Here is a 15,226-nt window from a genome sequence, read left to right on the forward strand (position 1 = left end):
GTGCACTGTCCAACCAAATTAAGTGAATGAGTACAGGGGAGAACATAGTCTGCTACAGGTTTCTTCTCTTTGATCAAGGCTTGCATGCCAACATACTTGCTGCTCATATTGGATGCATTGTTGCAAGACTGCCCAGGCAACCTTGAATTCTTATATCATTCTTTTCAAGGCAATTAATGAGAACTCCAGCAAGTTCTGGTTCAGTATGATTACTTCTTGGTAAGAATGTGGCAAATCTCTCTACAGGGCCATCATCTGGAACGTATCTAAAGATTATAGATTATTTTCAGTTGACCAGTGTGAGATATGTCTGAAGTAGAATCAACAGACACTGAGTAATACTTGAATATTTTGATTTCTAGTGAAATGGCAGTGAGAACTTCTTTATGTAGAATTTCTATGAATTCGTCGCAAAGAGTTGAGGATAAGTATGAAACATGACCTTTTCCCTTATTTGCACATTTTGAATGTGTTGAGCAAGAAATGTATCATACTCAGCCAATAGCCCCAGTATTCCAAAGTAATTACCATTATGCACTGAACCAACTACTTCATAACTTCCTCTGAATGCTAGCTCTCTGAATGATAGAAACTTTATGATTAAGAAAATATACTCTAGAACTTCAGTGTTTTTTTCGATTTGTTCGCTTTTGGTTTTACAAATAACAAATTTGATGACACAACCTTGATAAAATGAGCTTGTTTCATGCCAACTAAAGTCCCTTGCAGCATGTTTCCAGTCAGAGTAATCAGTTGTTGCTAGCGAAGAAGTTTCCATTGCTGTTGAAAACAATTTGTTTATAATGTGGGAAAGGTTCTCTTTTGACGGTGAGTAGCAAAGATATTCTCTTTCTTCATTCCATTGCTCGAGTTAAAAATGATACTTTCAGCATTGGTTTTTAAACTTGTAACCCAAAATCGATTTTGTAGATGTACTGAAATCCGCATCTATGTACAGAAACTGCATGTCTGGCGCAAGCCACGAAGGAGGGGTCTGGCTTACAGCGTTTTGAAAAATGGAGTGAAGAGATTTTGATTCGCCAAGGCCTATCATTCGATCACTAGGTATAGCTTAGACATGGAATATTTTACATTGCAAATTGTGTGCAAATATGCTAAATCAGAGCTGGGCCACACCTAGTAATACTATTTAGAGGCATGCCAATCAAATCTCTTCGCTCTACATCACACGATAGGCCTAACCATGTCACACACAAACTCTCTCCATATATTTCTTTTTTCTCTCTCTCTCTCTCCAAAAATAAGTAAACTCGGTCGAATGATTTTGATTAAGCATTTTCTTTCAAAAAATGAAGATTTTATTTTTATAAATAACTTTACTTTAGCCCAGGCCTGGGGCTACAGCCCCAATAATCCATGTCTTAATTCGCCCCTGCATAAAGCAGATGATATCTAGAGTTTACGGCAACTTCTATGTTGAATGAGAATGATTAGCCATGTGGGTAGCATTAATGTTTATGGGGAATCCAAGTAAAAAACATTAGATTTAAACAATTTATACAGGGTCTTAAAGGAGTTGATTAACAAAAGGACATTACGATATAAGAAAATCAATTAATCAATTTTCGATTCAGTAATAGGTAACCATCCAGTGTACTACCATAAGTACGCACACTGTTTTTCATATTGAATAAATAAAAACTGTTTCATTTTGTGTTACATATCGTGCCCAGTATGTTTAGTTATTTACTTAAATTCAGTTAGTAGCTAAATTTAGACTTAATTTATAATTCAGCTTGCCAATCCTTCCATTGTGGTATCTGAATTTACTTCTTGTAAGTAATATTATAGTACTTATTTCGAATATATTACTTATTCTGTACATGTGCAGGTTTCACAAAACATGTATTCGAGAAAGCCATTAAGTAGATTTTGTTTTAGATATCTTTTTTAATTTGTTATTTTCGAGTGGATAATATCTGTTCAGCCCAGGAGAAGGGATATGAAAGGGATATGAACTGAAAGTTCGAGGAGGCTTGTGATATTTCTTGGGGTCCACTGGCAACGAGGGAGCTCAGAGTGGCAGAAAAAAAAATGTGTAAGGAATATCAAATGAGTGTGGAACGTGCAAATATTAAAACTGTGTTTTCAATACCTTATGAGTGTATGTTATATCATTCCAAAATATATTTATGTGTTTGGGACTTAATTCAGATTCTTCCCTGGGTCGCATAATGGTTCTCCAATGCTCTAGAAATACTATTTAAGGATATTCATGATGTTATAAAAACACGTAGGTTCAAGAAGTCTTGATAGAAATTAATAAAACCCTATAAAGGTGGACCTTTCTTCTTCAGGGGCAAACTGGGATGTTTAAGGATTTTGATATCAGTGTTCTTCAATCCTTGTTCAGGTGATATCTAAAGGTTAACTATAGCTTCACCTATGTTATAATGAGAATGCCCAGTTATGTGGTAGCCTTAGTTTCTCTAGAAAACGTGATATTTCTTGTGAACTAAAAAACATTGGATTTAGGCAGTACAGAACAGGATTTTGAGGAATGAACAGTTGAGGGAATCTAGTAAAAATATACACACCATGTTTGTATTAAGTGTTTTTATATAAATTGTGCATTTCGTTTTTGAATTTATATCCAGTCTCATTATTCCATTTAACATCACGAGACAGGTATTCAGAGATCCAACATTACTTCGTAATGAGTATCTTGACTGAATATCCAGATATTAAGCGGACATGCTTGATTGCTCATAGGTTAGCTTAGTTTTACTTATATATGGATATAGAATAGACATAACTAGCACTATTTTGAAGAAATCAGTTTAACTTGAGAATACCACAGAAATATTCTCATAATTCTTATAATGGCCTGATAGATTCTACAATGTTTGTTCTTTATGGTGCACCACATTCAGCAATTTTTTTCATAATATCCAGTTCAGCAAACGCTTCGAGAATTTGATTATTTGTGGGTCAGGTACAAGTTATCTATTGGGAAGTCTTGCTTGTTTCAGAAGTATTCATATTCTTACCCACTAACCTACAACAAAACAGCGCATATAGGTCCAGTTGTGTATGTATTGATGCTATACCAAAGTTATCCCCCTTCCACTAAATATTATTTTCGGACAGATAAACTTAGTCATGTATATTTTAATCCTGTTTCTAGATTATTTGCTTTGTGAAACCATTATGTCTTTATCTTCTCTTATGAATGACCCCCCTCTTCTTCTTATGTTTCCATGTGTTAAGTTGGACGTGTTCCTCAGATTGCTCACAAATCTTTAAATTAGGCAAAAATTTAATTGGGAATAAAAAAGTATGGACGACGTCATCATATGTATAACGTTATGGTAGGTGTACATACTACTATGGATTGCAAAGGGAAGGTATTTGGGGAATGAATCTGTCGTCCATCAGAGCCCCATTTCATACAGCATTGTTTTGTGTGTGAATTTCTTTATTTGCTTATAGATCCTTAGAGTACCGGTACCGTTATCCTGTTTAATTTTAATTATTGTCTTAGATACCCAGGTTTTGAAAGCATCGTTAGATCTGGCGTCTCTTACTAGATAAGTCGGCTCCAAGTGTCTTTTGTATTAGACGTGTTTCATGGGTATTACGTGTTGTGGAATATGTTTAACCCACTTAAGTTTAACCTTGCAGCCATCGAGACGTCCCACACGATCGTCAGATTCGTTCAGAATTCTACGCACTTGACCTTTTATGTGAGTAGTTTAGGCAGGTCACTTATCTGTTTTAATTACTTTAAATATACAGCACGCACTTCATTTACATTTTATAAACTTTCAGCATTCAACTACAAAATACCACAACAACAACAACAACAAAAAAAAAAAAAAAGCACGCAAAGCACGAGTTTTCCCCTTAGTTTGGTATTAATATGTACTAATAATAATATTAACATTATTATTTCATCATCTCCTTGTGAGGACGACATATCTGATTTGTTACTTAGAGATGTCGCTCAAAATGCCGGGAAGATATCTGTCGGAAGAGCAATTGACGGGATTTGGTCGTTATAAAGTAAGTATTTCTTACTTTTATATTAAATCTGTACTTACGTATCGGCTTACCACTATCTTTGAAAGATGTATTTAGAGTGCGTAGCTACTAGGATTTATTAATTATTTTTTATTAACGAGTTAGTTATGTCTAGGTGACGAGTGATAGGATTACTAATACTAGTACATATTGGTGGTACTGCCTACTGGTAGTGGTACAGTACTACTCGAGATTATAAACGGTAAATGTACTGTTGAATGTAGTAGTACTTTAGATTTCTAAATTGTTACTTATACGATTTAAAAAACACTAAGCTTTATAATTAATCAAGCATAATAGTACTAACATGTTTAGATAATGCAATTTTTTACACTGGAAATAGTACTAGTAGAATATTTACAGATTATCAAATTAAGAGTTTGCTTATTTTTCTTATTAAAATACATAAAACATATTTCTTATTTGTGTATTGAATTTTTAAATTAACGTGATTTTTCTTAAGAATTTGGTTATAGATGTCTTTCTTACAATATAACGTGTGTTTGTGTAATAATAACTAATATTACAATTTACAGATCAAAAAATTGGAAAGCTTAGGATGGTTTAATTTTTTAAATAATTATACTAGTTAGTAGAGGTGTTATCTGTAGTATTTGAACTACCATATTTTTAAAATACACGAATGACAAATTTAGTTTTTAATTCCAAGTTGAATGTATGAGGGCTAAAGTAATTATAGTGCTGTTATGCTCTGACAGCAATACATAAGTAATATTACACATTAAAACATTACCTTTTGATACAAGTTCATTTTTTAACTCTCTTAGCTTACTGCTAATGACAGAGCACTATCTCAGTGGCATATCTGTCATTATGCCAAAAATCCTTCTTCTTTTTTTTTTTTTTTCATTCAAATGACTGACTGGGCTCCCATCTATATTAAGTGGAATTCAAATTATGATATTCAAATAAATTACCTTGCACTTATTATAAATAATTAAAGATTATTTGCTAAACATCGATCCAAGTTATGATCAATTCATCCAAGTCATTCTTTAATACCTCAACATTTTCTATACAACTAGAAGTAAGCAAGTGTTTAATGCCATCAACAAACTTTGCTAATTTACTAATTATGTCCTTACTGACTTCTGAGGGGCTCTCTAGCCATGCGATATAGAAAACCATCATGAATCACTTCAAGAAAACTCATTCGACTCCATACCATCCCAATCAATGTATAAAATTAAAGTATTTCCTTATTATTGTATCAGTGTTATTGTTTTTAATAATCCTTATCTCATTATACAATTTCTCATTGACATTATCTGTCAAATCAGGTGAACTATAACAATTATCAGTTAAACATTTTCTGTTCTCATAATCCCTGATTATAACATTTATTGATTCGTCATTTTAAATACCACTTTTTGCTTTCATTCCAAAGAGGATGCAGTTCATTTATTATATAAAAAGGTACTACATCTGACAAATACCATTATTATATGACTTATAACATGGAATTTCAGAATAAAACCTATTATCAATGTTCTCTATCCTAATCAAGTTTCATTAATTCCCATTATAACATAATATTCCATATTATCTAGAGCTTGAACTAATTGATCTTGTTTCTGATACTTCCAACATTAGAATAATAGCAACTAAGTTTATTCTTAAATCTAGTATGTTTATTTTAAAATATGACCAATTATTTAACGTAAGCTTTACATCTTCTATTTTTTTTCTTCCAATCTCCTAATTGGCCTAGATGTCCTATTTACTTTTTTATTCCCACTTTCCCAAGACTTATCGTCATCTTGCCAATTTAGTTTAAATCATCTTCAGTGAATATTTTAAGAGCTACAAACATCACACTATGTAGTTTGTTTAAGTGGAGCCCATCTCTAGCATATAACTTGCACATAGCTTCAAAACTGTTTCTGAACTCCAACCAGTCTTGGATCCTGCTAAGTAATTTATCCCCAATTTAACCCAAGTGATCATTCCCAATCTATGAAGGAACTATTTATACTTTTTATGCAGGTCTTCTGATTTCTACTTTCCATTATCATTCACTACTACGTACAATGTAAAAACAGAATGCAGTTAAACTGTCAACACTCTTTAATGTCCTGTACTTTAGCACCTGGCAAACAAAGTGTAGTCCTAGTTTTTCTGTACTTCCCACTACAAATAACTTTATCAATATTCTTAATGAGAAAGTTCTGTACTATGTCAACTCTTGCTCATCTCATTCCTTATTACAAGCAACCAAAGGTTCAAATCTGTTAAAAACTGGTACCTGAATACTAACTAAACCTGCCTATATAACCCTAACATATTTTCTGCTATATACCATTATAAACCGAGCAGTATTTATCCTAAATGTCCATTTCCTGTCTTGCTTCTTTAATTTATTTTCATTTTTCTTCACTGTTTGACTCCATACAGTTTAAATCACCCTTAATTATAAGAGAAAAAAACATAGGTTAATCACATTAATATTAAGTGAATAGACTTATTATAAGAAAAGTGTGAAAGTTGAAATTATTTTGTAATTTATAGGAAAAATTAAAATAATTTGTGACCTTTTACTTTTATGATGGTAACTTTACATTATCTTTTAACAAAAACTGAAACCTCTTAGTTTTGGGAAGAAAAACTTGGGGCATTATCCAGTGCTTACGATTTGAAAATTCCAAAAGAGTTATGAATTACTCTCCTGAACTTTGCCAGGAGAGTGATAGGATACTTTGTCAATGAAGAGTATAGGATGACATCAGGAATAATACTTATTACTAGATTGCAGGATTTTATCAAACTTAAATTAACATATCCATTGTTTTGAAGAATGCAATGGATCACACACCAAAACTCAAAATAAGAAGCATGATGGAGCACAAGCACCATCAGACACCTCAAAATCAAAGGTTTGATTAAGTTATATTTCATTTTCAGAGCTAATTATTTAATAATTTTATTCCAGGTAGGTAAAATATTTAAAAATGTTTTCTTTGAAGTTGAGGAATAATTCAGAACATTGTTGGGTTTTAGATAAACTGTATAGTGTAACAAAATGATTGATAATTTGAATCTGATATTTTATTGTGTGTTTTTATTTGTAAATAAAAAAGTGAAGACATTTGTACTCGGATAACGAATACCAGGTTAATTAATATTTATAGGATGAATACAGTTTACTAGAAAAACAGCAAAAAAATCTTTATTAAATTGATGCAGGCTCGCAACATGTATGTTGGCATTGTAAGAAACAAGAAGGTTTCAATGATTCAAGCTTTTTTTAGTAATCTTTTTCTGTTAGACTTATGCTAATTGAGTTTTTCATACTTTTTAGCTAGTATAACTATTATTGGTTTAATAATTTTATAATTCTGTAATTACAATGTATCCTAATTGACATTTTTTTACTTTAAACAAGTCATGTAGTAATTGGTAAGAAGTTAAATGTAGTAAAATTATACATGTTTTTAACTTGAACTTTGTTACTCTGTTTAATATTTATTGACCTTTGGCATTGATAGCACTGCTATCTGTAATGTGTCAGCACCACTTCAAACAAGCAGTTTTGTTAATGCTTTGCCCTAAGGTGACCTAAATGCAAGAAATTTTCCATCCTAACATAAAATGTCAATAACTGCATGTCTTTCACAACATTAAAAATGAAGTTCAGAGTTGGAAAAAGCTTTTCTAATACTGAAAAGATAGTTTATAAAAAATGTCAGTAAATCTGTATAACACAGTCTTTTGTTGTTTTTTCCTTCATAAAAGTTAATATTTCTAAAAATAATAAGAAAGATAAATTTTATTTAGATGAATCTAGAAGAAAAACACAGATATTTAATTCTAAACTACCATGTGACCTTTATACTATAAGGTCTGGTTATGTAATGAGTTAATTATGCCTAGATTGCATTGTGTTAATTGCACATTTAACTTATTTTGATATAGCTTGTTGCTTTTTATTATGATTTTTGTATTTAACACTTATTGACAAGCAATAAAAAGGTTCACTTCATTTTATACTAAATTTGTCAAATGTTAAAGTTAAAAACAGGGTCACCATGGTGAAACAAAACAACACGATTAAATTTTCAAATGTTTCAGAATTTACACATTCCATCATCAGTGATCTAAAATGTTTACATATAATATACATATGTAGTATATACATACGTACATATATGCATAAACAACAAACAGTGCAAGTTTTAATATGAAGAAAATCTATACAAAATGTACAGAAGGGAAGAAATAAGTAAATTTTACAAAAGGTAAGAATACAATTTAATGAAGTGAATATATCAAAACAAGGAAAGATAAATTAACTGAGGTTATTATTTAATCTTGGATGTTCAGATGAGATGCACAGACTATTTGATCAGAAGCTCATAGTTTGAAGTTATCTGTAAGTAAAGGGTGTTTACTAATTTGACAGTGTGTGTGTGTGTGTGTGCAAATAAAAGAAGCACATGGATTTAGGGGTAGTTCATATTAATGTATCTTAATTGGTCTTTTATTTTGCCAAGAAAGGTGACTTTACAGTTACCATAAAGGTATTTGTAGATGACATATGAACTTTTGTACAATTTTCTTTCTTCTTCCCCTTTGTATATTTTGTATGTATTTTTTCTCCATATTGAAACTTGTAGTAGTATATGTTTGTGTGTGTGTGTGTGTGTGAGTGAGTATATACTATATATGTTCTTTAGAAAACGTTTTAGATCACTGTTGATGGAATGTGTAAATTCTGAAACATTTGAAGAATAAATGTTTTGTTTTATTGTGAATCTATTATTGAAGTTGTTTATAAACACAATAGTGTAAAATTCTGCCATCCACAATAGAAAAAAAACACCTTCCACAAATTTGCTTTCCAACAAAAAAGCACAAAACTAAATGGATAAGCAGAAGAATTAAGTTATTAATAAATGTAAGAATCGAAGCATATAGGAGCATTAAACATACTAGAAAAATGTGGTGATTTTACTTTGTATGGTGGGATAAAATAGTTGAAAAAGAGAACTTGATATTAAGAGCTGTAAGTATAGGCTTTAGGTATCAGGATTGAAACTTGTTCTAAAGTAAAGATTCCCTGTCAGGAGTAATTAATTTGTTGGATTGTTTTTCATCTTGTGCCCTCTGGTCTTACTAACTTCAATTAATAACTCTTTAGAAAAATTGGTAGTTACTTTTAAAAGCAAGCCAACTTTAGGGCTCAATCCCAAACAGTTTTTGAAACCATTTTTTCATTGTCATAGAGAAGAAATATAATTATAAGAACCCATGAGTGAAAGCAAAGGAGAATATGTTAAATGTCAACTACACCACATCTGCTATACCCAGTGCCAACGAGGTCTTTTGCCAAATACTAGGGCTCATCAATCTAACTCCATCCTAAAAATCATGTTTAATGTGAACCATGTTAATGCATGATGGCATCATCATGTGATGATAGCCCTCTATTATTAGGAAGGGGACATATCCTCTTTGCACAGTAATTCCTTGAAGCACTTGCACTCAAAATAACTTTATTTTCTTTGACATTATCTTGAATGGATAAGTTTTAAAATTATTAATTAATGACATGAGATTAGCTGTAGTTTATGGAACTTGAATTTATTTCAATTCAACTTTCTTTCTTTATTAAAGAACAAGAAAAAAAAAAGGTTTTTTACTTGCTTGGCCATTAAAAATTCTGAAGTGTTGATAACTTCTACTTCGTGATGGTGATGATGTTGCTAACATGGAATCTGTGTCTGCTGTGGCTACTGGAGGCTTTGATGGACATGACAGTCATTGTTCAATGAGTTGTGGGTTCTTTCATGCATACAGGCTCTCCTCCATTTGGTTGATGTTCCTTCTGTTCAGTTTGAACATACTAGGATGATGATTATTTTGACCAACTATTTCCACACCAGGGTCCACCCCCAAACAGGTAAAAGAGATTCCAAAGACTGGGAATCAAGGAACAGAATGAAGAATGGCTGTAAGCTAGTACAAATGAGTCATGTAGGCATTCAGGATGAGACATGAGAGTACAGGTTTGCAGTTGTTCAAGAAATGAGACTGCATGAACTCTAGCATCAAGAGAAGTAGAGAAGACAAAGTAATCTTCAGTATGGATTTCATGTAGTAAAGAACAGGAGGAATCAAAAGATACTGGAGAAAGAAAAGAATATACCTGCAAAATTGTATCCAGAAATAGAATTAGAAGGGTGAGGATTTTCCTCCATTGCTAAAGCAGTACCTTTAGCAAACCCTTTAACTCTCTTGCTATGGGTTTTCCTATGGTCTGGAGTAAAAGTGCATGTCATCACATTTGTAGTATTACATTTAAAATTTTATTGATTTACTATTCTATGAATGTATGCCAATAAGTTTGGTATCATATTGTAGATTATAATTCAAATTTTGGTATTATACATTAGTTAATTTCTAAAGTTAAAACTAAATATTAAAACAAAATTCCAAAACATCAATTTCTGTGTGTCATGTGGTTTTTTTAACACAGCTTTGGTTCAAATTATATGTTTGTGATATCCAAATACCAAGTCTATAGTTTCTTATGAATTAGAAACTCAAATTACTGATATTGACAAGCAAGAATATAAAATAAAAGCCTCCTATCATTTCTCTCTGCTGAGATATCATGACATTTACTGAATCAAACAGTGTCCCTGCTCACCTCTTTCCATTTTTTGGAAATGCTTACGTGCATCTACTTCTGTCCATGATGTGTGAATAAGTAATCAAAAGCTCAGAATGTCCCTCTGGTGGTTTTCTCAGTCTCGAGAAGTTCCCAAGATTATTTCGTTGTCTTGAATTGCCGAAGGAAGTGGTAAGTGAAAATGTTGCCCGAAAAAAAAGTTTTTTATTCAAGCCTGATAAATTACAATGGAATTTTGTAATATTGATAGAGTAATTTATAATATTTGGTTATTTCAAAATGCATATGTAAAACCTAAAAAAGTTATTTTGTTTTACATCATCCATGTGCGAAATTTGACAAGGCTTAGCAAATTACGGCAAGCGGGCAAACAAATACAAAGTTTTTAAGTAGAAAAATCATTGTTTTCTATATTTCTCTAATTATTGTTCTATGTTTTAAGAAAATTAACTGAAATTTAAGAACTTAATTATTAATAGTAGTAATATATATATATATACATATACATATGAAACTATATTTTACAAAATACTGGTTCATTGGAACAAACCAAAGACAGGTCACTTTGTAAAAGCCAGTTTTATACTATTGGATACAGTAATATGGCTGCACGTGCACCTTAACATTACAATTTCTGTAATGTTAGTTAGACATGGCTGAAAGATCAATGAAGTACAAAAATAAATATATATAGAAGTATAATGTTATGAGATTTAAGCTAATTAGACTAAACATTTGTGGTTTTTTGTAGTCATTCTAGAATGGAAAAAGCATAATTTATACCCATTTCCTAATTTTTTATTTTGATTACGAGGTCGGTGAAATCAACCAAATCAATACAGAGATACACCAGTGAAAATAACAGATAAAATATAAAGTTTTTCTAAAAAATATGTTTGATTAACTGGAGGTTATAAAGATATCACAGGTGAAATTTTACAATTTTCTGCTGCATAAAAGTATTTTTAATCTTAAGATCAAAATTATGGTTGGATAGTCAACACTTGAAAAGAAAAAATGCACGAGAAAATCATTAACTAAAAAATCTAAAATAAAGTTGAATTAATTGAAAATAATAATGAGAAACCATAGTAGTATTTTGATTACTTGGATAGTTGGAATAATCAGAAACACACTAATTTTGATTAGTTGATTATTTTCATGATGTTAATTGATTGACTAAAAAACAACCATTGCTCTTATTTTCCACAACATGAATTACACATCTGTCCCTCAAAATTTATTTCCTCCTCTTTCTCATCTTTGGTTATTGGCAAGTGAAAATATTACATACATAAAGCAGCACTGAATTGGGAAAGCTGGATGTGTGAAGAGGTATGTACTTGAAATACATTTTCAATAGTGGAAAATGTTAACTTTTATTAAATTTGCTAAGAAATCTGTTTTTAGAAAATATTTTACTTGAAGAAAGATCCATGCTTCCAAATGACTATAGCATCATTAATTTTGGAATTGATTAAGACAGCAAAAGCTGTGATTTAGTTTATGTTGAAGCCAACATTTATGGCATATGTGATAAACTCTAGTTTGAATTTTCAACTCTATTCTATATTGTGTAGTGATATATTACATGTACTGTGATTTGCAGAAATAAAAGAAAAGGTACAACTTAGCAATTTATTATGATAATACAGGGTGTTCCTAAACATACATACCTTCGCTGACACATATATTTATTTCTCGATCTTCATCTTTGCCATCTAAACATCGTGTTCACTTGCTCCAGTCTTTATACCCCACTGGACTGCCCTCGGCAATATCTAATTTGCCACACTTTACATTGGCCCTCACATGCCCTCTATGCAGGCACTGTATGTCGACAACATAATCACTTTTTCTCGACAGAGTTATGTTTGTGGTTAGCAATTTCTTTTGAAGCATTTTGACAGTAGTCTGGCTTTTTTTTGTTGTTGTTGTCTGGTTTTATTAGGGGGGGGGTCCACTCTACACTGTGGCTGTTCATGACCTGATTTGGGATGAGTTGAAGTCCTTCATGCTGACTGGGGGTTCAGAGTTGGCTTTTAATATACTGGGGAGAATATGGACACTGTTTTTTGCTTCTTCTCTCACTAGAGCTGCCTCTACTGAGGGCTCATCTGATTGGCCACCTTCTGCAATTAGTTACACGAGATTGTGAAGCTTTGGAGATTAACCCCCTTGTTTTTGAGTCTACTCTGCTTTATTGTCAGATAGATCTTGGGAGGAATTACTTAGTTCTTCCTCCTTCCCCTGATATTGCCATGTATGCTGGGATGTTTGCAGTGCAATTACAAGAGAGTATTGCTGTGCCTTGCTTCCCTCATTTATCAGAACAACATGCCCTGGCTTATCATTATCTTGCTGTAGTATATTTAGACACTCAACAGTGGATTTGTTGTTGGATTTATTGGGTTCCAGGTTAGAACCTGTTATCCCTCTTACGAGATCTCCATTCTGTTGGGTTCATTTAACTCTTACTACTGTATTGTGATACTCCTATTCATGATTTCTAGGAGGCATCCCTTTTTTTGCCTTACTAGTTTGATGAAGTCCCTGAAACTTTCAAAGCCTGATTTTATACGGCACGTTTGCAGTTTGCTTTATCGTCATTGGCTGCTCACCTCTCTTCTACTCCAATGGTTAATTCTGGAGGATTGATCATTCACATTTTGCAGCCCCCACCTTTGACACCTCATCTTATTGGTTTACAGAATCGGGTTCCATCTGTACTCTTGGGGATCTTCAGAAGGTTGGGATGGTGCCAGTGGCCACAGAGTCTACCCATTCAGAAGGTTGATCCCATTCATCCAGTATTCTATTCACATCTTTTTCTGGTGACCAAGAACACTAGAGATTGGCATCTTCTCATCAATCCATCTCAACTCAATCTCTTCCTACAGCCTCCCCGTTTCACCATGGAATCTTCAACTTCGATGGCACTTCAAACCAGATCTTTCGATGACCAATTTTGTTGTTAAAGACGCTTACCTTCACATCCCCATAGTAGAGTCTTCTCATCGATTTCTACATTTTTTGCATGAGGACCGGATGTAGCAGTTCAAAGCTCTCCTGTTTGGATTTACTTTAGCATTATATGTTTTCCGTGAACTAGTACGGGGCTTTGAGCAGCATCTTCATTTTCTGGGTCTGTGGCGTTTATTGCCCAGTCAGGTGTGCTTGTATTTTTTTCAATTCTGCACTATCAACCGTTATATGGGTTCATGGTTGCAACAGGCTCTGTCAAAATGAGGTGTTCTATAAGACCATCTAGGTGCAATTCTAGATGGTAGTATTATCTCACAATACAAATCCAATGGACCACTACTTATGGACTATGATAAGTAAAGCTTAAGGGGATTTTGTCAGACCCTGCTGATCTTAGAGCTGAATCAGTTGAGATTGGTTTGCTTTTAAAACTTAGGGAACATGGTTCACCTGATGCAGTGTCTCCGGAGACTTGTTCCTCAGGACTCCCCAGTGCACATGTGACCCCCCTACTGCTATTAGTGGAGCTAGGGAGTCCTTAACACACCCAGTTTCCAGTCACTGGGGCAGTGGACAGTGGATTTTCCTTCGGAGTGTTGTGTTTTCTCCACTTTCGGAGAAAAGGGTGAAGTTGGGGACCCTCCTATCTGGGTCCTTGGAAGTTTTTTCCAGATGTCAGTAGGAGCAGGACCAACCTATGCAGGAACCTACTCTTAAAACTGGTCCAGATTTGATGCTTAGCTATCTGGTGGGGGTGTGTGCTTGGACCATCTTATGAACACTGTCAGGTCTTAAGTTGTTCATGTAGGGGGTCCACTATCTCCTCATAAATCTGAAAGCAGTGCAGTCCTATCTTAGGCCCTTGGTGGAACAGTGTTCTATGTCCTCTCCATAATTCCATGGGTAAGTGGAATTCTCCTTACCCACTTGGTTGGGGAGTGAAAATGACCATTCGTAAATCCAGACCGGATGAGTTCTAGACCTTGGATGGAGTATAGCATATGTGATCCTGTCAATCCAAGCCTGGGATGTTGCCTTTTGGACTTCTTCAGGTTGATCAGAAGGATTATACACTTTGGTGTTTCTTTCTTTCATAAATCTGGTTGTTCGAAAAGTATCATTTCGTGGCTACTGGTGGGGATCCTATCACAAAGATATGTATATGTTTGCAGTCCAACTACCCTTGCCACCAATGGGGGATATGGGTACCATGACCCCTTAAATCCAGCCCTGAGTCGTGGTACCTCGGCCGCGAGGTTGGGGCTGACCCATCTTATTTACTTGTGTAATATTCCACCCTTTTCACTTTTCTGTAGTTCTGGTTGTTGAGCATACCTGTTCTGGATGTAGTGCAGTTTCCCTGCTTGGGTATCACTTCTAGTGGTAACCTTTGTTCTATGCAGACATTTTCTTTATGAACTCTGTCCTCATCGCCCCTCCACCTTCCCAATGTGGGATTCTAGCTATAAGTGTCAGTGGAGGTATGTATGTTTTATAAGTTATCATTTTCCCAATCTGAAAATGTATTTCCAAACATACATACAT

At 33.4% G+C, this 15,226-nt stretch overlaps 1 protein-coding gene across 1 annotated transcript in view; it reads left to right on the forward strand.

The window, feature by feature from the left end:
• Positions 1 to 3,908: 3,908 nt before the first annotated feature.
• Positions 3,909 to 15,226, forward strand: part of LOC106466567 (ethanolaminephosphotransferase 1-like) — a 50,670-nt gene continuing 39,352 nt past the window's right edge. The window contains exon 1 of the mRNA XM_022394603.1: positions 3,909 to 4,026. Within this exon, the coding sequence (XP_022250311.1) occupies positions 3,961 to 4,026 (66 nt within the window). The 5' untranslated portion in view covers positions 3,909 to 3,960. The remainder of the gene's footprint in view (positions 4,027 to 15,226) is intronic.

The sequence above is a fragment of the Limulus polyphemus genome, unplaced genomic scaffold (assembly GCF_000517525.1).
Source record: "Limulus polyphemus unplaced genomic scaffold, Limulus_polyphemus-2.1.2 Scaffold2305, whole genome shotgun sequence".
In the NCBI taxonomy this organism is placed as follows: Eukaryota; Metazoa; Arthropoda; class Merostomata; order Xiphosura; family Limulidae; genus Limulus; species Limulus polyphemus.